Genomic DNA, 24,366 nt, shown 5'->3' with positions numbered 1-24,366 from the left:
TGTGAATCTGAGGTTGTTGATACTTCTCCTGGCAATCTTGATTCCAGCTTGTGAGTCATGTAACCCAGCATGAAGTACTCTGCACGTAAGTTAAATAAGCAAGGGGACAGTATACAGTCTTGACGTACTACTTACCCAGTTTTCAGCCAGTCCATTGTTCCGTGTCCATTTCTAACTGTTCCTTCTTGACCTAGATACAGTTTTCTTGGGAAGCAGGTAAGGAGATCTGGTATTCCTGTCTCTTTAAGAACTTTCCACAGTTTGTTGTGATCTGTACAGTCAAGAGGCTTCAGGGTAGTCAATGAGGCAGAATTTTCTGAAATTCCCTTGCTTTTTCTATGATCCTACAGATGTTGACCATTTGATTTCTTGTTCCTCTGCCTTTTCTAAATCTCACTTGTACATGTGGAATTTCTTGGTTCATGTACCGTTGAAGCCTGGCTTAAAGGATTGTGAGCATTACCCTGCTAACTTGTGAAATGAGCACAGTTGTACATTAGTATGAACATTTTGGGGCATTGCCTTTCTTTGGGATTGGAATGAAAACTGACCTTTTCCAGTCCTGTGACCGACCATTGCTGAGTTTTCCAAATTTGATGGCATATTGAGTGCAGCACTTTAACAGCACTATCTTTTATGATTTGAAATATCTCAGCTGGAATTTGATCACCTCCACTAGCTTTGTTATATAAATGGTAATCTCTATATTTCTCTAATGTTAAAAGCTTATATGAACTGAATGTTGAAGTGACTGCAGTGCAGTGCTGTTGAAAAATAACTGTTTCAGGAGCTTATAGTAAACTGATAGATGTAATACTTCTGCTTATTAGATTTTTTTAATCTTTATATTATTAATCACTTCATTTAGAAGGAAACACGTGAGAATGCATTTATAATTTTTTACAGCCATTTTTTTATACATTAGAAGTAGGGTAAATGTGTGACATAGTTTTGCTAAAATGATTGTTAAGTTTAATTTTTTTTAAAGCCAAATTTCTCAAGAGATGAACAGTAGCTAATTCAAACAGCATCGATTTTGGTTTTCCATAATTTTTTTTTAATTCTTCATAAGAGAGTGATGGTTCTGATAATTCTAGAGGGTCAGTCTTTCCCTCAAAATACATTAGTAGTACCTTTCATTACACAATATAGTAGTTGTTGCTCAAGGGCACAGTTGGTGAATAAGGGAGACATATATACCCCTATCCTTATGGAGCTTAAAGAAAGGTAGGTAAGCATTACATGAAAATTTCCTGGGATATAGACATGTTATTGAGAGCGATTGTTTAGTTTCAGATATGGTCAAAAATAAGTGATGTACAAAATACAGTTACTGAATTTGATGTTACTGCTAATGGGTTTTGAGACAGCTGTTCTAGAGAATGATGGCAACACTATGGTAGCGTAGCAATAAGAGCAGAGGGAGTCAATATTTAATTCACATGTCTACACTAAGGTGCTGAGCTGGATTTTATAGTTTTCCTTAAATTACAACTATTCTATGATGTAGGTGCTGTTTTGTTTTTTTTTGCTGAAGTAATAGGCTCAGGTTAAATAATGAATACTTTTATTAACTGACTTTAAAAGGGACATTTGAACACAAATCTTTTGCATTACTAAAATGTCTATCCTTTGGCACTCTGAAAACAATGAAAACAAAAAGTTTAAATTGTATTTGAAGTTTTCCATGGAAAGAGGTTGAGTGGTTCACTAAAAGCTAAATGACCAAGCCTAAGCAAAGAACTGCCATTTGCTTTCAATTTTTCTTAAAATAGGAAGGAGTAAAATGGGGGAAAGGATCAATGACAAATCAAAAGGTTAATTGCACTTAACCTTTTAGAGAAAACATGGGACGTGGAGGTGATAATGCAGTAGGCGCAGAGAAACATGTATTACATGGCAGGAAAGAGATGGTCATACAATATTGAGGACACATGAGAGTGAAAAGCACAGTTTATACTGAGTTGTGTATATCTGTATTTGGCCTGCATTACTTGTATCTGTTAAACTGCAAATTAAAGAAGAGGAATGTATATCAGAGAACAGCAATTAGAAATCACAGAAACCAATACAGTTTGTGGTTTCCTTTTGAAATACTGAAGTGGGTTACTATGCCCATTCTCCAGGGATCTTCTCAGCTCTTAAGTCTCCTGCTTTGGCAGGTGAGTTCTTTACCATTAGTGCCTCCTGGCAAGCCCAAAATGGGAATAATAATAGCATATACTGTTACTAGGTTTATTATGAAAGTAAACGAGTGAATATTGATAAAGCATGTAATGGGCATAAGTAAGTATTTGATAAGTAGTAAATGGATTTAACTTGTAATAGTGAGGAATAAAATTAGGTATATTCTAAAATGCTGTGTAATTATGAAGTGTTGCAAATGAGTCATATTTTTTATTTTCCTTCATTTTCTAGCAATGTTTTTAAGTTTGGAGTTGTAGTTTCAGTGGGCAAAGTAGGATTGGTTTGACAGGTTGAACAAAAGATTAAAAGGTGAGAAATTCCACGTGTTAAAAGGTATTTTCTAACTTCTGGGATATCAGATGTTGTGTGGAATAAATAAATAATGGCAGAAAATTACCCTCACTTACTGATGGCTAGCCAACATGTCTGAATCTTTGGTCCTACACTTAACATGAAATAATCAAAAGTAGAGCTAGTCTTTTTAGGTTTATATACATATATCTGCTTCCTTTTACTTTATAAGGCGGTCAAGAAGCAGATCAAGAAGGCGATCACATTCTAAGTCAAGGAGTAGACGACGATCCAAAAGTCCAAGAAGGAGAAGATCTCATTCCAGAGAGAGGGGTAGAAGGTCAAGGAGCACGTCAAAAAACAGGTACAGTAGAAAACTGTTAATAATGAGTGAGTAAAATTTCTCTGTAGTAGGAATTCTTGGCTATTTCTACTGCCTTTTTTCATTTTGTCTTTTCCATTCAACCATTGGTAAGAATTTTGTGTTTCCAGCAACATCTTGATATGCCAGAGTTTTTGGCAAACAGTCATGCCTTCTTAATTCTTCTTTATATATCTCGTCATGAGCAGCTTTTCAGTATGAATTGGTATTGCTATACTTGTGACACTGAACCATACTTAAGAGTCTAATCCCGTGATTTGGGGCCAGTGAAGAAGTAAAGTGAGGATTCACTGAAAACCAAAGTATCCACACCTTAACATTGTATTTTGACTTAAACATTCATTCAGTAATTTGTTTTTCATACAGGGACAAACCCTTTGAAATTAGTAGGCCTAGTCTTGAGTAATAGATACAAAATTACTTTCTTTTTGTTTAAACCACCTTTAAAGTATCAAGAACTCTGTTACTTGAAAGTACTTAGATTTTTTCCCTCCATTTTTAGCTGTCACACAGTATAATCTTGTAACACTTATTTTCTTAAACTGCTGTCTTTTTTATCTCTTTCTAAAATATTTACCTTAACTTTCTAGAAACAGCCCTATGTTTTATACTTTACCCATTTATGTATTTAATTATGTGATTAAAAGTAGTAAGAATCACAGCAAAAAGCAACAAAATTTATTTATTTATTTTTTCAAAATTCTTGGTAAGCATATAACTCAACCTGGGACTTGGGTTTTGTGATAGCTTTACTGCATATTCAGCCTCTGCTAAGACTTTTAATCATGTTAGAGCTAGTCATCTCTTAATTCAGTCACTCAAACAAGCTTACTTAATGAACCATCTCTTATACAAAGAGCAATTAGGCATTCCTTCCCTTAAGGAAGTTTATCTAGGGGAGAAATTAATGTAATTACCAAGGAAGGGCTATTGTTAGGGATGTTGGAAGAGATTTATTGAGAGGTGACTTGAGTATTAAATTCTGATAGATTTGACTGGACTTAGGAGTGTGATTTCTGATAGAGAATGCTTACAGGGTTAGCATGAATTCTTGAAATAAGGAGTATGTTGGTGTAGAAGGACCAGGAAATGAGGTCAGAACAGTTGAGACAGATCACACTTTTTGTGTGATTTGCCTTTATTGTTCACACTAAGGAGTTTACAACTGATCCTGAAGTCAGTGGGAATTAATTGAAAAGTGATGAGCAGAGAATTAATATTTTCAGATATGTACTTTGAAAGATTTCTGGTAAAGGGGTATAATATGAATTTGTGAAAAACATGACTGGGACCACTTAAGGGACCATTTAAGTAATATTGGAATTAGATAATGAACACTTGACTGAATAGAGAATATAACTGGTGGAGCAGAGTGAGCCAAGATGGGAGGGAATGAAATAGAGAATATAGGGTGGAATTAGTTTAGAACAACTAAAGTGATACTTCAGTCTCTAAAGTTATAAAATAGTTGAAAATAGGTGTGTGTTTATGAGTATAAGGGTATAAAAGACATTATATATGTGTAATGAATAAAAGTGCTGTGGGGAATAAAAATAAACTTAGAAAAATCTGTAAAAAGATTTAGAGTTGAGGTATGATTGTAGTACCCAGTCCATTATGATTTTTTTTCCTAATAGTATTGAGTAGCCCAGAATATATAATAGCAGGGCAAAAATTAGAAGGTTGGCTTCATTCATGATAGATGTTTACATCAGGTGTGTGCTTTGAAAGAATAACTTAAAAGTTTTTATCAGAATACCATATTTTAAGAATGAGATTCCATTTCATTGTACTTTTGTTTTTAATTTGTATGTATATTTTCTCTACTAACTGAATCTTTTAACATAGTAATAAATTGTGTTCATTTATTAGAGACAAAAAGAAAGAAGACAAAGAAAAAAAACGTTCCAAAACACCACCAAAAAGTTATAGCACAGCCAGACGTTCCAGAAGTGCTAGCAGGTAGGGTGGCATTATGAATTCTTGGTGTTATTTTTTAAACTTTGTTTGCAAACTCATTAGGCTATGAACGTGAAATGTTTTCCAGTACAGAACTACATACTTTAATGGTGACGTTTTCTAAAGGCAATCTGTGAAGAATAAGTTTTCAATTCTTTATGGTATAGAGTTCATTTAAAATAACATGGAATTCAACAGAGGTCAGTTTTTATGTTTGTTCTATGCATTTCATATCCTAATTTGAACTGTTTGTGTGTTTTTTTTCCCCCCCAAGCATTTAATGGCTAAAGTATACTGCATTATATCACATTAGATTCATTTTATTACATGTTAATACTCAAAATGGTTTTTTTTCCCATACATAATGGTTTGTTGATAAAATAATTGGAGGCAAGGCAAGTTCTAGTTTGTGTCATTCTTAGAGTAGTTAACCTGCTATGGTGAAAATTTAGCATTGTAAACTTTCAGAAAATGTATTTTTCATACTTAAACATGGCATTCATGTGATGGTAGAAAGGACTACCATGGTAGAAAGAAAATGAAGCCATACTTAAACTCCATTTTCTCCTATCTTGTTTACACATTTTACTACAGTGTTTGTTTTCTTAATCTTGAGTATTTAAATTCACCTCAGGGCTCAAACTGTCTATAAAAATTAACTTAAAATGGATAAAACACTTAAAAGCCAAAACTAAAAAGCTCTTAGAAAAAAACATGTAAGTTAACCTTCATGACCTGGAATTTGTCAGTGGTTCTCTACATATGACAAAAGTCGTAAGCAACAAAAGAGAAATAGACAAGTTTGAGGATAATAAAAACTGAAGACTTTTTGTTTCAAAGAACACTGTTAAAGACAGCCCTCAGAGTGCTAGAAAAGTGTTTCCAATAATGGACTTCTATCTAGAATATATTAAAAAAACTTAAAACTCAGTCATAGAAAGAATGTAAAATTGTGCAGCTGCATTGGAAAAACAGGTTGGCAATTCCTACAGACATTAAATTTAAGAGCTCTTTAACACAGCAGTTTTGTTCCCAGCGATATGCCCAAGAGAAACAAAAACATGTCAGCACAAAAACTTAGACATGAATGTTCTTGGCAGCTTTATTCATAACCAAGAAGTTAACCCAAATATCCACTTAACACGGGTAAACAAAGTTGTACCCTCATACAGTAGATTATTATTCATCTGTAAAAAGGAACCAAAGTAATGATAGATAGTACAATATGAATGAGCCTTGAAATCATGCCATGTTAAAGAAGCTAGTCACAGCAGACCATACATTGTATGATTTCATTCATATGAAATTTACAGAATGGATGAATCTATAAAGTAGATTAGTGGTTGGAGTATGATAGCTAAAGACATGGGGTCTCTTCAGGGTGTTGAAAATTGTCTTTTTTAAAATTTTATGTATATATAAAGAAAGTGAAACCAGATATAAGTGCTGAAGGAATACCAAAATAGGTCTAAGGCTGCAAAGGGGCATAAAAGATGAGATGTGCAATATGTATTCTGTTACCTTAAAAACTGGAGGCATATATTATTTGTTTCTTTATTTAATGCACTTGCTCATAAGTGCCTTGCTCTGCTTAATTATTGAATCATTCTTTTTTTATCATTTCTGGCTGCACTGGGTCTTTGTTGCTGTGCACAGGCTCTCGGGTGCAGCAAGCAGTAGCTACTCTGGTTGCTCTGTGTGGGCTTCTTGCCTCTGGGGGCACAGGCTTCAGTCGTGGTGGATGTGAGCTCGAGAGCTCAGGTTCCATCGCTGTGGCACAAGGGCTCAGCTGCCCCGTGGCATGTGGGATTCTTCCAGGCCAGGATTGAACCCGTGTTCCCTGCATTGGCAGGCAGACTCCCAACCAGTGGACCACCAGGGAAATCCTGAATCATTCTTAAATTACGGCATATTCTATACATTTTTAATGACTACCTACTAACATGTTTGCAGCTGTCATACAGTCTATTATAGGTCACAGAAATAAACCTTTTTAAAGCCCGTCTTTTCTAAGGAATATGGAATGTTTGTTACACAAAGCAGTATGAAAAAGTGTTAGGTATTCAACCCTGACAAGCTTAATAAATATTTGATGAAGGGAAAGTTCTGCATAATGTTTCCAGGACAGGGTCACAGACAACTTGTGGTTTTTTGTTCTTTAAAGCTTCGAAGGCTGCTGAAAGGAAGACAAAGCGTATCGGGCTTAATTTTTTTGTGTCTAAATCATATATTTTTATTAAAGTTTACTGTCTTCTTACAGTTATTACAGAATATTGACTCTATTCCCCATGTCGTATAAGACATCCTTGAGTCTATCTTAAACTTAATAGTTGCTTGTCATTAGGTGGGTTTTTAAGTACAGTTGCTATACTATAGCAATTCCCAATTTTTAAAGATTATGCTCTGTTTATTGTTGTTATAAAATATTGGCTATATTCCCTGGGTTGTAAAATATATCATAGTAGCTTATTTTACACCTAATAGTTTGTGTCTCTTAATCCTCTACATATAATGTCCCCTGCCTTTCCTCTTCCCAGTGTTAACCACTAGTTTTCTCTCTATCTCTGAGTCTGCTTTTTTTGTTATATGCACTAGTTTGTTGTATTTTTCAGATTACATGTGTAAGTTATATCCTACAGTATTTGTCTGTCTCTGTCTGACTTATTTCACTTTGCTTAAATGCCCTCCATGTCCATCCATGTTGCTGCAAATGGCACAATTTCATTCTTTTTTATGGCTTACTAATATTCTGTTGTATAAATAATAGCAATTTTCTTTATCCATTCTTCTGTTGATGAACACTTATATAGCTTCTATATCTTGAGAATTATTAAAAAATGGTACTGTGAATATTGGGGTTACTTTTCAACAGCAGTGTAGGAGGGTTCTGTTTTCTTTATACCCTCTCCAGCATTTATTATTTGTACACTTTTTGATGATGGCTGTTCTGACCACTGTGAGGTGATAGATAACTCATTGTAGTTTTGATTTGCACTTCTCTTAATAATTAGCAGTGTTGAGCATCTTCACTTTTGGCCATCCAGATGTCTTCTTTGGTGAAATGTTTAGGTCTTTGGCCCATTTTTGATTGTTTGTTTGATACTGAGCTGTCTTAAGCTATTTGTATATTTTGGGGATTAATGCCTTATCAGTCAAATTGTTTGAAAATATTTTCTCCAATTCTGTAGGTAGTCTGTTTTGTTTTGTTTATGGTTCTTTTGCTGTGCAAAATCTCTAATTAGGTCCCATTTGTGTTTTTTGCTTTTATTTACTTTAGGAGATGGATCCAAAAAAAAATTTTTGCTATGATTTATGTCAGAGAATGTTCTATTTATCTTTTCCTCCAGTTTTGTAGTATCTGGTCTTATACTCAGGTCTTTAGTCCACTTTATTTTTGGATACGGTATTAAAGACTGTTGTAATATCTCTCCTTTACATGCAGCTGGTTTTTCTAGCACCACTTACTGAAGAGACTTCTCCATTGCATATTCTAGCCCCCTGACCATAAGTGTGGGTTTACTTCTGCTCTTTCTCTGCCTCGTCGACCTGTGTGTCTTATTTTTGTGCCTGTACCCTACTGTTTTGATTACTGTCGCTTTGTAATACAGTTTGAAGCCACGGAATGTTCCTCCAGCTCTTGTTTCTTTTTATCAAGATTGTTTTGGCTATTTAGGGTTGTTTTGTTTCCATACAAATTTTTTAATTGTTTGTTCTAATTCTGCAGGAAATGCCATTGGTATTTTGATATGGATTGCATTGAATCTATAGATTATCTTGGGTGGTGTAGTCATTTTAACAGTATTGGTGCTTCCAGTCCAAGAACACAGCAAAACTTTCCATCTGTTTGTATTGTAGAAGCAGAACTTTTTTTAAGTTAATTTAAAGAGAAGGAGGTATATCTTAAAAAGCTAATTGCTCAGAATAGGGATTGGATTAGGGGCGTGGTTTGCTGGACAACAGGAAGTCAGTTTGATCCCAGTTTCCTGATGGCTCAGTGGTAAAGAATCGGCCTGCAGTGCAGGAGAGGTGGATTTGATCCCTGGATCAGGAAGATCCCTTGGAGAAGGAAATGGCAACCCACATCAGTATTCTTGCCTGGAAAATCCCATGGATAGAGGAACTTGGTGGGTTTACAGTCCTTGGGTTGCAAAAGAGTCAGACTTAACTTGGCAACTAAACAACCACCACCACTAACTCTAGTTCTCTAAGTTTTACCTAATGATTTAGAAGTAGTTTTGAATTTTATTAGCAACTGCCTTTCATAACACAACACATTAATCTTTTACATGTTCTGTCCATTGACTGAATCTAAAGCTGGTTCTTTGAATAATAATTTACTTCAGACTTGAATTAGAACCTTTGTTATGAGCTTAACATTGCTGTTTGGGATCTTCCCAACCCAGGGATTGAACCCGGGTCTCCCACATTGCAGGCAGATACTTTACCATCTGAGCCACCTGGGAAGCCCTAACATTTCTGATGTTTTGATGACATCATGTCTTTAAGAATTGCTAGAAATTAGGGTTTTCCTAAGGGCATTAAAGGAAAGGCACATAGTTTGCCCCACAAAAGTTGCCAACTTTTATTACCCATTTGCTTCTTCAGCTCAAAACAATATTTGAAAATGGAGTTTTCTGTTTTCTAGTGTAGTTCCATTGTAGACACATCTGCTATGATGTGCCTGCATTTTTTGAATAACACTGTATTTTAAAGTCTAGTTTGCACATTTGTTGTTCTAGAGAGAGACGACGACGAAGAAGCAGAAGTGGCACAAGATCTCCTAAAAAGCCTAGGTCTCCCAAAAGAAAATTGTCTCGCTCACCATCCCCTAGGAGGTAAGTGTTAATCTGTTATTGGATCTATCCTGTCTTTCAGGAACTGTTCTAGAATTTTTCTTCCTTCTCAGGAGTTAAAATACTTAAGAATGTGCTGATACATTCTCTTCATGACTTGAGATTGTTACAATAAACACTGTTTATAATTGGGCATTTTAGACCTGTAATCAAGTTACAGTTGTCTTCCCTATGTTACTTGTATATAGCTTGTGTCCAGTGATTTGAAATTGGATATTTGTTAACCTCCTTATAGCAGTGAATATCAAGCTTACCATCTAAAACAAATTTAAACTTATTGCTATTTAAATAGTGGCAAAAATTGGTGAGCATTTTGTTTTAAGCATCTTGTGAGCATTTTACTGTCATCCTAGACATAAAAAGGAGAAGAAGAAAGATAAAGACAGAGAAAGAAGCAGAGATGAAAGAGAGCGATCCACAAGCAAGAAGAAAAAAAGTAAAGATAAGGAAAAGGAACGGGAAAGAAAATCAGAGAGTGATAAAGATGTAAAAGTATGTTTACAAACTAATTTATTTTGGTGTTTTGGTTGATATTGGTACTTTAAAGAAGTGATTTTCCTGTGAAGACGTTTACTTTTTTATTCTCCTTGGCAAAGCAGGTTACACGGGACTACGATGAAGAGGAACAGGGGTATGACAGCGAGAAGGAGAAAAAGGAGGAGAAGAAACCAGCAGAACCAGGTTCTCCTAAAACAAAAGAATGTTCTGTGGAAAAGGGAACTGGTGATTCACTAAGAGAATCCAAAGTGAATGGGGATGATCATCATGAAGAAGACATGGATATGAGTGACTAAACCATGCCTCTATGGGAATCTAACTGTGTACATGCATCAGTGTCATTCCTGTGTGATTTCTTAATGCTGTATTTGTTCATCTCAAACCTAGATGTATACAGCTCTGAGTCATAAATGGTTATAAAGCTCCTGATGTTGATATTAGTTATTTACATCCAAAAGCTTTAAGGAAGATGATACAGGGGTAACCAATTCGTGACAGGGTGAAATCTGATTGAGTAACCAAGCAGTTTTACTATTCTGGTGCTGCTTCATAACAAATATGAAAAGCTGCATGCATCTACAGCGGGCATGGATTGTTTATGTTGTATGAGCTCCTTTATTAAGTTCACTTATAGTATTTCTAGAATTTGATTCATTGCCGTAATAGAGCCATGTAGGGAATGCACTGATTGCATGTTAATTGTGGCAGGAATATCCTAAATGTCATTAAAATCCTTCAACATGATGGATCTACTTATGGTCGTTTGTTGACATGACAAATTAACCTTCTTATAGTTACATCTGGAAATAAGCATTTGAAATAGATAATCCTTTAAGCCTTGTGGCTAAATTTTTGTGGCTTTTGTTTAACTTTGAAAGGTTATATATGCACTAACCTTTTTTGATGGCTATAATTAGGCTTTAATTACAGAAACAAGATTTCAAATGAAACTGTCTTTGGCAGTAAGTAAATAGCATATTTTGAAGTAGAGTTGTATACTTTTTCATAAGGTGTTTGGGAATTTTTTTTCCTAAAATAATTTATTCCACATCTACATCAGTGAAAGCTGTTTTTGCCTATCCTGAAGTCCATCTGTAAAAGAAAGTTAGCTCTTGTCCTGAGTTTGTTTTCCACACTTTTATTAATTTGTTTTAATCTCATTGTTGGAAAAGGGGGATAGTGCATTTTAAATTGACCTTCATATGCTTTTAAATAAGACAAATCTACTTGATAATGTACTTTTTATTTGATCTCAAGTTGTATAAAACCAATAAATTTTGTGTTACTGTTACTGCAGTAGTAATCTTATGCACACAGTGATTCCATGTTAAATGCAAAGTAGTTAGGCAACTGTTTTCTTACAGGAGTTTTCAAGCTTTACTTTTGTGCAGTAAAAACAAAAGTAGGCTACAGTCTGTGCCATGTTGATGTACAGTTTCTGAAATTGTTTTACATGACTTTGATAATAAAACCCTTAAACTTATGTTTATGTTCTGTAAAAACGTACTTGTATTTATTTACATTGTTGAATGTATGACATTTACCTCACTCATTTTACAAATCAAGTTCTTTCCCCTTGCAGACCACATATTTTAATATAGCAGTAAGATGAGATCCATCAGTAGTGATCAGTTGCCATCAGAACTGTCAAAATTAGTTTAATTTCTAAAACAGTCTTTTTAAGTGTAATTTTATTTCTTATATTTTGGGTGTAGGATTTGCGTTGAAGCAATGAACTTTAGGATAAATGATCCCACCTATATCTAGTAAATTTATATTTTTGGTGAATATAAACATAACTTTTCTGGAATAGTATAGAAACTCAATGGTATGTATCTACTGTACAGTACTACATAGTATATTTATTCATTTATGAAATGAGTAGTGTTTGAGTGGCCGGGATTAAGGGGAAAATAAGACTTGGAATTGTAGCTTTTATCCAAGTTACAGTATGATTTTTTTTTTTTTTTTAAATCTTTTAAAGTTGAAATGCCGTATAGAAAAGCACCATTGTTTTTACAGTTTGTAGTAACTTTTTAAAGATTTTATGGAAAGGAATTTTGTCTATAGTAAGACATTGTAGTAATGGTCCGAATAATCACTGCATTTTTAAACACAAAGTTGAACGCAAATGACATTTCTTTAAACTTTAAAAAAAAAATTTAGTAGAAAAAAGTCTAAAAGGTTGAACCATATGATATTGTCTTTTGTAAGTCAGAAACAAGTAAAATATTGGCAGTTTCACTTGGTTAAGTCTAATTTTACTCATTCTATTCCCTTTTAGTCTGAATACAAAGTATGCTACTTTCTCAAAAGGGATTAAGAAATTTTTGGCCTTAAATAGTGCTACTGACATAAGATACTATCATGAAAGGGAATCTATATTTAGGTTATTTTTCAGTGAACATTTATGCACAAAGGTAGAGTTGCAGGTTACATGAGCCTTTAATACAGATGAGTTGAAATCAAGTGAACACTGCCTCCACACTGAGTTTTGTTCTGTATTTGATAGTAAAAATGATTTAAAAATAAAAGTGGTTTTGTTAGAAAAATGTTTGTGCTATTTATTTGCTTAAATTCTTCAAGAGTGAATGAAGGTAGTGGCCATGTGAGGGTCCAGTCATGAATTTCGGCTTCAGTTATAGCTGGGGAGACCTGTCTTTCTTATCATTTTTAAAATGGAGAGTAATATTTACCTTGTAAAGTAGTTAAAAATGTAGCTCTCTACACCTGGGTCAGTAAGTGGTACCTGCTATTTAATTATGGCTCTTCTCAAAGCTATATAAAATCTTAATTTGGGGTAATGGTTTAGCAAAAGCACAAGGATAAATTTCTTGCAGTGATGACTATGTTGCCCTTTGTTTTTGTGAATATAGATTTTGGATAATAAGCTTCCTGGTAGTGACTTCTATGTGGTAGAAAAAACTATAGTCATTTAAGGGAAAGAAAAACTGGGCACTGTGAAAACTAATTTTACATTTACCTTGGAGCTGCATCTTAAAACAGGTTCTACTCTTGTTACCATATAGGCTGCATAAGCCAGGTTTTCCTCTGATAGAGCAATACCACTTTCTTCACTTGGGCACCTGATTAAGTGGTCTATGCTGTTTGAAGTGTTCTGTGCTGGGATTAAGATTAGTGTTCTTTTCCTTCTGTCTCAAGTCTAGCTAATGCATCTCACTCCTATCTAAAATACTTCTCGAATCAAGTACTTGTATTTAAATATGGGTGTAATGGAGATGCTATTGGTACTTTCAGAATGTCTGTTACAGAGGTAGTTTTTAAATGAGACTATTGAGTTGTTGATTCTGAGTGTTCTATTTTTGTTCCTATGTTAGTATCAAAGAATACCTAACATTCATTCAGACATTCTTTAGCAAAATAACTCATGTGTGAACCATGCTAATTCTTCACCAGTGGGGATATCTGTGAGAAAACTAAAATTTACAGTAGGTGTTAAATACCAGGTTTGGGAAGACAAGCATCAGGTTAGCATTGTATAGTTTTGCTCTTCTTTTCAGTCAGCATTCAATCCAGGAAGCAGAATGACTCAAAAGATTTGTTACAGAGATTTGAACTTAATTGTGGCAACTGGTTTAATGGTCTCAAAATTGTCTATAGTATGCATCTGATGCTGGAGACTCAAGCCCACAGGAGTCAAGAAAAGCAAGCAGGCTGGCTGGAGGGGTTGAGATTAAACTGAAACCACAAGCTGGAACCTACAAGGATGAACTAAAATGGCTAAAAGTCTATGCACCATAGGTGCTACAGCCAGAAGTACTATTCTAAAATGAGCTATAACAGTTTTTAAAAATCATCACAGGTATCCCTTCATGGCATTAACCATCACATTATTGGGAAGTAATTATCCTCCAATTAAAATTAAAGACATCACAAGTCACATATCAAAAAAGTTTCACTATCAGTTGTCTTTTAAAGTTCCCAAATTTAGGTATTTTGGAAAAAAAATACATTTTGGTAATTTTGGAAAATATCGTTGAGATACCTTTTGCTGGAGCTAACAGTACAGGCATATTGTGTTCATACTAATCAGTAATTGTCTCAGTTCAATAGTAAAGGTTAGCATACTACAAATAGGACTTCTAATTCACCTAGATTTTTACAACTGCTTGTCTCAACCATGTTGTGTGTTGGTCACTCAGTCGTGTCTGATTCTTTGCCTCCCCATGGACCATAGCCCACCAGGTTCCTATCCATGGAATTCAGGCAAGAGTACTGCAATGGGCAGCCATTCGCTCTTCAGAGGATCTTTTGACCAGGTCTTCTGCATTGCAGGCAGATTCTTTAGCATCTGAGCCACCAGGGAAACCATGTTGGTAAATAAAAAAATAATATGAATGAACAAAAGGAAGCACCCCTTAATTTAGTATTTTCTTTAGTCCTTTGTGGCCTTGAAACAAGCTATGTCTGCTGTAGGCTAAGTGGAAACTAGGGAGAAACTTTAGTAAAACACTTGTTCACCACCCTTCCCTCAAGATGTGAATGATAAGTTGTGCATGAATAACACTATGAAAACATCTTTACTTGTTTGAGTGGGGCTCAATACCAGTTCTAAGAAGGAGAAAGAAACTGAATAGTTTTTCAGCTTCTGTTGGCTATCAGCTTCTCTGAAATGTGTTCCATTTCCAGACCATCGTGTGTAGCTATACTCAAAATAATCAGCATCAGCTTTCTGCCTCCCTCTTAATTTTCTGTACATGAATGTCTAGTCTACAGAGAGAGGCAAATTGTCTTTAGGAAATTTTCTTTAAGACAAAACTATATTCTTTTGAAACCATAGTGGTGGCAGGATATATTGAGCCTTTTAAGTGGCCATTTAAGGTAATCATTTTATAGTCCAATTTTCAAACAAGTTTTTTAAATTACAGATGGAAGGCATAGAAAATTTTATGAACCTATATTATAAAACTTAGATTTTTCATGTAAGAGTATCAAAATATAAAGTTTTTATCTACTTGAAAGAGCATATAGCTTCACTCATTAGCTGGATTAAAAGGCACATTTTGAAAAGTCTAGTATTGTGAAAAGTTTATTTGCATTAAATAGCTCCTTATTTTTACCATCATAAGAGATAGTGACATATACCTGTCCTTTGTGATCAGATAAAAGACATTCTGGAATGGATAATTTCTTTCTACTATTATTTATGAGAGAAAGTTAAAAAACAAAATCCAAGTGCAAAAGTTTTCAGTAGTCTTCCTACCTCCAGTGTACCCGGGCAAAACTCACAGCTTGTAGGGAATTGTTAAGTCCTAAGCTGCAATGTACCAATTTTTCTCCCACTGAATTAATCAGCACAAAAAAGATCTGCAGTATATTCCTGAAAGTGTACCATATTCCCACAAAGTAAGGGAGCCTAAGAGCAACAGTGATCATTCATTGCCTCTCAGTCTCTCAAAACTTCATATAATCACTGACAGGATAATAGAATCTCTAAGTCACTTGATCAAAACATTCCCAAAATAATAGGGATCAACTTCTATTCAATAAACCTAGTATGGGTTTACCCACTCTTTCCACAGAGTTCAACAGATCCACATAAGAGTAACTGGTCTTTGAATTTTTAACTATGATTATTTTTCATCATATAAAATGTATTTAATAAACTGTCAACATATGCAATGTAGTAGGTATCAGCATGGAAGATGCAACTTCAAAGACATTTATTATAAAATTTCTTATGGTTGATGCTTTGGATTTTTAAATAAATCATCTCTTCAATAAAGGTCTCTAAACTCATTCAAATTATTTAAAATCCTGGAAAAAGTTTAAATTACTGATCACTCTAAAAAAACTTGACAGATCCATTCTGACACATTTCTCAGGATACATTTAAAAAACATTTCTTCAGCTAAGTTCTTTAATGTAACATAACATTTTATGACTGTTAATACATTATTCTCCCTAGTTTATTTTCATTCTTGGACCTTCAAACCATCTTGGAATAAGTATGAAAGATTTTAAGTGCAAAAATGAATAATGCATGATTTAAACACTGTGGAGGTAATTAAAATCAATAAATATTTTCTTGTGACTTAAAAAAATAACAGTAGGAATTGTCAATCTTGAGTATGTTTCTGGAATTTAACTTGTAACAAATATATTCTGTTATATAAAATGTTTTTACCTTATTTTGAAAGCATTAAATATGTAGGGATGTCCAAAATATGTGGATTGTATTTAAAACTGACACAAATGCATCCATATACCACTAAAAATAAACGAAATAATCAGAATGATGTGCACTTATTAGGAAGCAAGTTTAAATATTTGGAATTTCTTTAAAGTGCTCAGATTTGGAAGAAGAGTATTTTTAAGCATGCTAACTGTACCTTATCATGAACACAAAAAAGGACTTTTAAACTCAAGTTTAGGAAAAAAAAAAATCGAGGTTCTATGAAAGGAAGATTAGTAACAAACATTTTCCATTGAAGAAAGAATTCAGGTAAAAACAAATAGCACCACGATGAACTGCACTAAGGTGCTAAAGGAGGTACCGTATTCCCTGCAGAGTGAACGCTCCTTCTGAAATGTATTGCAACATATAAATGCAACTGTTTAATGGTTACCATTTGGTTCATTCATCTACAGAAAACTGCATTCCTTCTAGTTCATTATACTGAACGAACATTCAAATTACTGAACTATACATAATGTTACATACTTTACATTTTATGAAAACAAAGCTTGAAGGAATATTTATAAAGGTCACCTTGAATATAAGATGACAAGTTTAAAAGGGCTTCATATCTCTTAAGACATTTAATTTATGTTAATGGTCCAGGAGTGTTTCAGATATAGATATAGATATATGCATATATATTTCAACAAGAAGTGTAAAAATTTTTAAAAACAAATCACAGCACTCGTAGCTGTTTTACATAAGAAGGACTTGGGGTCATTAAGGTGTCAAACTATCACATTTATAATGCGTATATTTTTAAAAAGACTGAAAATGGCACATCAGGAAACTTGCTGAAATTCTTATTGGAGGCCCATTTCATTATATCACTGATGTGTCAAGTCAAAATAATTCCCTTTTCCTCGAAAGCATTTGTCCCTTCTATTTGGATTCACTCTGGGGTCTCTGCGTTCTCTAGCTTTCCTTGGTTGAATGGCATCATCTTCTGTGTCAGTTAAAGATCAGGAAAACGGCTTGGGTCTTCCTTGTAGTCTTCGGGTATGGTGAAGATGGAGCCATCAAATTCATCATATCGAAACTCCTGAAAAGTCACAGTGGCTGTGATCGTAGGAAACACGGGTATATCTAGAGAGGACAATTAATGGTAACACTGTAAAATGAAATGGTAACTTATTTATAGACAATGAAATACGATAAGAGAGAAATATATACATTCCTTAAAATGTAAAAAAGCATTATTCAGGGACCAGACAAACCCTAATACATGTCTAATATGAGTGTGTTTGGCAGGGGTGAGGGATGTGGGGGGAGAAGTTTGGCTACTCATGAGGAAGGAAAGACACCAAGGCATCAAGAGTTACATCAAAAAATCAAGGTCTCACTGCTCCCCAATCTTAGAACTATAATGGCGGATTCCACTAGACTATTTTTTCTTTTTCTTGGGGCAAAGGGATGGCTGGCTATATTTGTACTTTTTTGCATTCTGATATATTTCCTTTAGAATGTAGTGTATAGATTCTGAATCTGAGCTGATTTTTTTTTCATTTAACACATGAAATGCATTCATCCTTTTTTTTTTTTAAAACACTAAAAACAATCCATCACTTAAATATATGAGATAAAGATAATCTTGTCGGAATTGGAGTAATAATCATACTAACAGCCTAATATTTTTCTAAATAATATACATTTCTAGCTGAAACTGTGAGTTAAATCTGACATCAAAAATGACCAAATGGGACTTCCCTGGTGGCGCAGTGGCTAAGAAACTGCCTGCCAAAGCAGAGGACATGGGTTCAGTCCCTGATCTGGGAAGACTCCACAGGCCATGGAGCAGCTAAGCAGGAACACTGCACCTAATGAGCCCCGTGCTCTAGAGACCACGAGCTGCAGTCACAGCCTGCGCGCCTAGCGTCTGTTCTTTGCAACAAGAAAACCACTGCAATGAGAAGCCCTTGCACTGCAAGGAAGAGTAGTCGCAGTTCACAGTAACCAGAGAAAGCTCACGCAAAACAACGAAGACTCAGCACAGCCAAAAATAGATAAAGGAATACATTTATTTTTAAAAATTTAAAACTTAAAATTTGATCACTCTGCTTATTAGTTTTATTCCTAACACAATTTATTGGAAAGAACACAAATTATAAAACCTGGGTTGATTCCTACAAGTCATTTAACTTATCAGGCTCAAGGATTTCATCTACGAGATAAACTTGAAAGCCTCCTTAAAATTCTGAAATGATTCTATGAAAGCTAAGTTGAATGTCTGTCTAGGATAAAGGCATACCATAAACTAAGTCTGACTGTTACAAACCTAGTATTTTATTGCAGAAAGTAATATTCTCATAAAAAAAAAAAAAAAAACACAGAAATCAACATAAGGATTACAGAGTTTTTCCAGTTATTTCTGAGGAAAAGATCATTCATTGGGGCCTACTGAGTGAAGATTCTGTTCTGATTCAGAGTTCAACAAATTAAGGCCTGTTGCCTGGGCCTTGCAAGGCCTATGAGCTAGAAAAGATTTTATATAGTTTAATGGTTTAAAAAAAATGTTTCATACAGATAAAATTACATGAAATTCAAACATCATTGCCCATAGTTAAGTTTTATTGGAACACATGGTTTACTTACTATCTATGGCCGTTTTCATTCTCTAATAAGAGATAATAGTTGTGACAGAAACCATATGATCTTCCAAGTCTAAAATATTTGCTATCTTTCAGAAAAAGTTTGCTGACCCTTGTTTTAGGCAATGGATATAAATGGCAACCCACTCCAGTATTCTTGCCTGGAAAATCCCATGGACAGAGGAGCCTTGTAGGCTACAGTCCATGAGGTCGACTTCACTTCACTTCATATACCAGTAAATAGGAGAAAACAAATCATGCATTTAAGGAGATTACATTCTGGTTAGGAGATCCAGACAAATAAGTAAAGAGTAACTGTGACTGAGGATCCAGAAAAAAACAAAGCAAGCTGTGGCATAGGCAATTTCATTGTTGAGGGTAAGAGTTCTTGATTAGGGTTCAAAGGCAAACCTCAATAAAGTGACTTTTCAGCAAAGACCTGAGAAAAGAAACTATACAGTTGCCTAGAGGAAGAAAATTCTAAGTAAAGGGAGTAAGGAAAAAAGAAAAAAAAAAAAGCCCTAAAATCAAACAGCATGGTTTATTCTGGGGACAGGTGGGAGATCAGTTTGACTACAGCCAAATGAGTAAGGGACAGATGAGGTCTGAGGAGAAGGCAGCCAGATCAAGTGGGGTTTAAGTCAAGGAAAAGTCTTTGGCTTTTACTCTGGATGAGATGGAAATCAATGGATGGTTGTGAGCATACTAGTAACACGTTTGAATTAAGTTTGGACAGAGAGAATGAGAATATAATGTAGGGTGACAAAGGTAACAAGAGAGAGGTGATCCAGAAGGAGCAGTCAGGGCGGCAGGAAGAAAATCTAGAGAGAACTCTATCTCGGAAGAGATGAAGAGAATCTGCACCAAGAAGCTGGGCTGTTTCTAACTTAAGGCTGTTACAAACTTATTTTTGTATATAGGTGTTTATGTGAGTATATCTTTATTTTTCCGGGACAAAAGGCTAGGAATGCAATTGCCTGACTGCATGGATGTTAGATGGTTAGTTTTTATGTTGGTTTTTTTTTTTTTTTAAGAAACAGCTAAACCGTTTTCTAGAGTGGCTGTACCATTTTACATAACCACCAGCAATGTATCAGCGATCGATCCAGTTTCTTCACATCTGCACTAACATCTGGAGTTGTCACAATGTTTCGGTTTCTTAAAATAGTATTATTTGTTTATTTTTGGCTGTGTTGGGTCTTTGTTGTGCTCATGGACTCATCCCGTTGTGGCAAGCGGGGGCTGCTCTCTAGTTACGGCGCAGACTGCTCACTGCAGTGGCCTCTCGTGGACTCGCGGGCTCCAGAGCGCAGGCTCAGTGGTGGCGCGCAGGCTGTTTCTCTGTGGCATGTGGGCTCTGCCCAGACCAGGAACAGGTGTCCCTGCATGGGCAGGCAGATTCTTAACCGCTGGACCATCAGGGAAGCCCCAACAATGTTTTATTTCAGCCATTCTGTTAGGTGTATATAATGATCTCACTGTGGTTTTAGGCTTCTCTGGTAGCTCAGCTGCTAAAGAATTTGCCTACAATGTAGGAGACCCCGCTTCGATTCCTGGCTTGAAGATCCTCTGGAGAAGGGATAGGCTACCCACTCCAGTATTCTTGGGCTTCCCTTGTGGCTTAGCTGGTAAAGAATCCGCCTTTATCCGCCCCATGGTAATGTGGGAGTCCTGGGTTCGATCCCTGTGTTGAGAAGATCCCCTGGAGAAGGAAACGGCTACCCACTCCAGTATTCTGGCCTGGAGAATTCCATGGACTATCCATGGAGTTGCAAAGACTTGGACATGACTGACCAACTTGCACTTTATTTGTTTCACTGTGGTTTTAATTTTTTGTTGTTTTTCAGTTGCCAAGTCATATCTGAAATTTTGATATTTGTAATTTTATTTTCATACAGTTCAATATATTCTTTTCCCTTGAGATTTCACCACTGACCCATATATTATTTAGAGGAGTGCATAACAGAATACCACAAACTGGAGATTCTCCTGTTATTATTTCCAGTTTGACTCTACCGTGAGTGGTTTTCCATTCCTTTTCAATTCTTAAGGTTTGTTTTATAGCCCAAGATACAGCCTATCTTGGTATATGTTCCATAAGTATTTAAAAAAAAAAGTGTACTCTGCTGATGTTAGGTAACGTGTTCCCATAAATGCCAACTAGGTGCTCTGGTTTATGGAGTTATAGAGCTGGTCTATAATATCCTTGCTGATTTCCTTTCTAGTTGTTCTGTCAACTATTGAGAGAAGGATGTTGCAGACTCTAATTATAATTGAAAATCTATTTTCCTTTCATTTCTTTCAGTTCTTGCTTCACCATCCTGTAGTTGTGTTGTTTGGTGTATACATATTTAAGATTGTTTTCTTCTTCATTGATTGATACCTTTATTGTCATATAATACCCCTCCCCCTGTAATTTTCTTTACTCTGAAATCTACTTTTTCTAATATTAATGTATCTAGTCCTGTTACCCTTTGATTCATGTTTGCATGATACATCTTTTTCCACCCATTCATTTCATTTTCAACTTGCCAAAATCATATTTGAAGGGGGCTTCTTGAAGAGAGCATGTAGTTGAGTCATGGCTTTTAATCTATTTTTCCAATCTATCTTTTAAATGGTCTGTTTAGACTGTTTACATTTAATGGAATTATTTATATACTAAGACAATTCTGCTATTTTATTGCTTTTTCTGTCGTCTCTTTTTTCATGTATTTTTCTTGCTTTCCTGTAGGTTACAGGAATACTGTTTATTTATTTGTTTACTTTTGGCTGCACCATGCAGTATGCAGAACTTCCCTGACCAGGGCTCAAACCCCACACCTGCTGCAGTGGAAGCATGGAGTCTGAAGCACTGGACCACCAGAGAGTCCTGACATGACTACATTTTATAATTTTATTTGTGTTTATCTATAGTATTTTTGGGTATATCTCTTTGTACACCTTTTTTTGGTGGCTGCTGTAAGTATACATTATATATAACTAATTTATCATTGGCTCCTGATGTCATCATTTTAGTAGTTCAAGTGATGGAGAAACACCTCACCTCCCTTTATCTCCTTTTCATTTTCTCCTATTTATAATATAAATACAAAGAGAAAGAATGGAGAGATAAAAGTAGACTTGAGTAACCTGGCTATAAAAAGCAACAGTTAAAGGCAAGTGTTGGGTAGGGTGGAGCGAAAGGGATTATTTTATTAGATTGGTTGAATTTTTCTCTGAAGTTTGGCCATCTTCCCTCACCTCCCTGACCCTGACTTTTTTTTTTTTTTTTTTTTGGCCACACCATACAGCTTGTGGAATCTCAGTTTCCAAACCAGGGACTGAACCCAGGCCATGGCAGTGAAGGCCCAGAATCCTAACTACCAGGCCACTAGGAAATTTCCTAGACTGGTTGAATTTTAAAAGGAGAAAGACCTTTGGTTGAACTTTAAAGACCTGAACACAGCCTAACAGCTAAGAGAAGAAGGCTATACTAAAGCAGTTGGGAGGTAAAGAAGAAATGGAGGAAAACAAAGCAAGCTTTTTTAAAAAGTGGGAAGGAGAACAGATCCATAGTACAAATGAAGAGATTACTCAAGCTAAGAAAAGGGACACCACTTCCACTGAGATAGAAAAGCTGGAAGAAAAGATAGGGCTTGGGGCAAAAAGTTTGTATGGAAGGTTGGGAGTAATGGGGGAGGTCTCATTACTTCTGATGGCCTCTTTTTGTAACTAAGAAAACAAAAAACTTATCTGCTTAGACTGTGGGAGGAAGCAACAGAGGGGATGTGGATGGGGACTGATGAAGGAGGGTCAGATTTAGCCTTCAAAAGCAGACTGAGAGAAGCAGCAAATCAGAGAAAAGATCATCAGAATTAGCATTTTAAAGCTTTGGCTGAGGACTTCCCTGATGGTCCAGAGAAGGTGGCACTAGTGGTAAAGAACCCACCTATCACTGCAGGAGACATAAGAGACACAGGTTCGTTTCTTGGGTCAGGAAGATCCCCTGGAGGATGGCATGGCAACCCACTCCAGGATTCTTGCCTGGAGAATCCCATGGACAGAGGAGCCTGGTGGGCTACAGTCCATGGGGTTGCACAGAGTCATACAAACCTGAAGCAACTTGGCACACACGCACACCAGTGGTTAAGAGTCCCCTTTCCAGTGCAGGGGACATGGGTTTGATCCTGGAGTTGGGGAACTAAGATCCCACATGCCACAGGGCAACTAAGCCTGTGTTTCACAACAAGAGAAACAACTACGGAAGCCCCGATCACAGCAATGAAGAGTCCACGTGCAGCTCAGCCAAAAAAAAAACACCAAAAAAAAAAAGCTCTGGCTCATTTTGAAAACATACAGTTGTGTTAACAATTTCCAGATTTCCCCCCTCCATTGTCCAGTCTATCCTAAATATAGAAACAGAAATGACTGAAGATTAAACTGACCTAGGACTAGATTTTATAGGGTCATTGTAAAAGAAGGACAGAGATGAGAGAGATACTTAAGCAAATTCCCTATAAGTATATAAGCAAAAAATTATAAATCCCTTGTCAATAAAGCTTTATGTCAGAGAAATGCCTGCAAAAAAGTGCTGCAGACTTTCTTCCCACATAACCAGGGTGTTTCTTTTTCACAAAATCTTGTATTGTGAAGTTTGATTTTGACTTGGAACTTTAAAAAATGTGAATACAGTAATAGTTTCATATATTTAATCCCTGCCCTCTATTCAGGTTTGTCACTGTGCCTTTTAAATACAATATACAGAAGAGAGTCCGATGCTTGAACTATTTTCTGGCTATAGATAATGACAGTGGAATTTTAAGCTTCTGCAGAAAAAGTTATGTGATAATCCATAACTCAAACACTCAGCTCTTCTTTGCTTTAGTTTATAACAATTTCTGCCTACAGTCTTATCATTGGTTTACTCAAGTAGATGTTGGGTTCTCAGCACTTTTATATCACAAAGGGAACCTAGAATGACATATTGAGAATATGTTTTAAAATCAATTTTAACTCACAATATGCATATTCCCAAATTTGAAAAATTGAGAAGGCTGGGTTTAATTTTTAGTAATAAAAGCATTACTTCTGGGAGTATAGCACCTGCCCTAATTGTTCTGAGATGTGGTTTCAGTAATATTGAGTGAAACAAGGTAAACATATCAGAGAAACTATATAAAAGTTATATTTACTCCATAATACCCCCTATCCCATCCAGAATATAAACACCAAAAGGACAGGGATTTTCGCTGTCTCTCATCATTAGAAAAGGGTTCAGCACACAGTAAGCACTGATTAAATACTTGTGGCTGGATCAATGGGTGGTATTGAAGGCCCCCATGGAGCTTAGTGAAGTGAAGTCGCTCAGTCGTGTCTGACTCTTTGTGACCCCATGGACTGTGGCCTACCAGGCTCTTCCATCCA

The 24,366-nt window shown here is 35.6% G+C and overlaps 2 protein-coding genes across 8 annotated transcripts in view; one reads left to right on the top strand and one right to left on the bottom strand.

Moving 5' to 3' along the window:
• The window catches only part of SRSF11 (serine and arginine rich splicing factor 11), a 51,334-nt gene extending 39,681 nt beyond the window's left edge, over window positions 1-11,653 (top strand). For 4 of the 7 annotated variants that reach the window (XM_061121630.1, XM_061121636.1, XM_061121634.1 and 1 more), the window contains 5 exons: window positions 2,711-2,842; window positions 4,733-4,822; window positions 9,538-9,654; window positions 10,026-10,164; window positions 10,269-11,653. In XM_061121630.1, the coding sequence (XP_060977613.1) occupies window positions 2,711-2,842; window positions 4,733-4,822; window positions 9,538-9,654; window positions 10,026-10,164; window positions 10,269-10,466 (676 nt within the window). In that variant the 3' untranslated portion in view covers window positions 10,467-11,653. The remainder of the gene's footprint in view (window positions 1-2,710; window positions 2,843-4,732; window positions 4,823-9,537; window positions 9,655-10,025; window positions 10,165-10,268) is intronic. The other 3 variants (XM_061121633.1, XM_061121631.1, XM_061121632.1) reach the window with 3 other exon arrangements.
• Window positions 11,654-15,204: 3,551 nt separating this feature from the next.
• Window positions 15,205-24,366, bottom strand: part of ANKRD13C (ankyrin repeat domain 13C) — a 90,285-nt gene continuing 81,123 nt past the window's right edge. Inside the window, exon 13 of the mRNA XM_061121629.1 lies at window positions 15,205-17,458. Coding sequence (XP_060977612.1) covers window positions 17,328-17,458 — 131 coding nt within the window. The 3' untranslated portion in view covers window positions 15,205-17,327. The remainder of the gene's footprint in view (window positions 17,459-24,366) is intronic.

The sequence above is a fragment of the Dama dama genome, chromosome 20 (assembly GCF_033118175.1).
Source record: "Dama dama isolate Ldn47 chromosome 20, ASM3311817v1, whole genome shotgun sequence".
NCBI lineage: Eukaryota > Metazoa > Chordata > Mammalia > Artiodactyla > Cervidae > Dama > Dama dama.
This window is presented reverse-complemented; position numbering and strand designations above follow the sequence as displayed.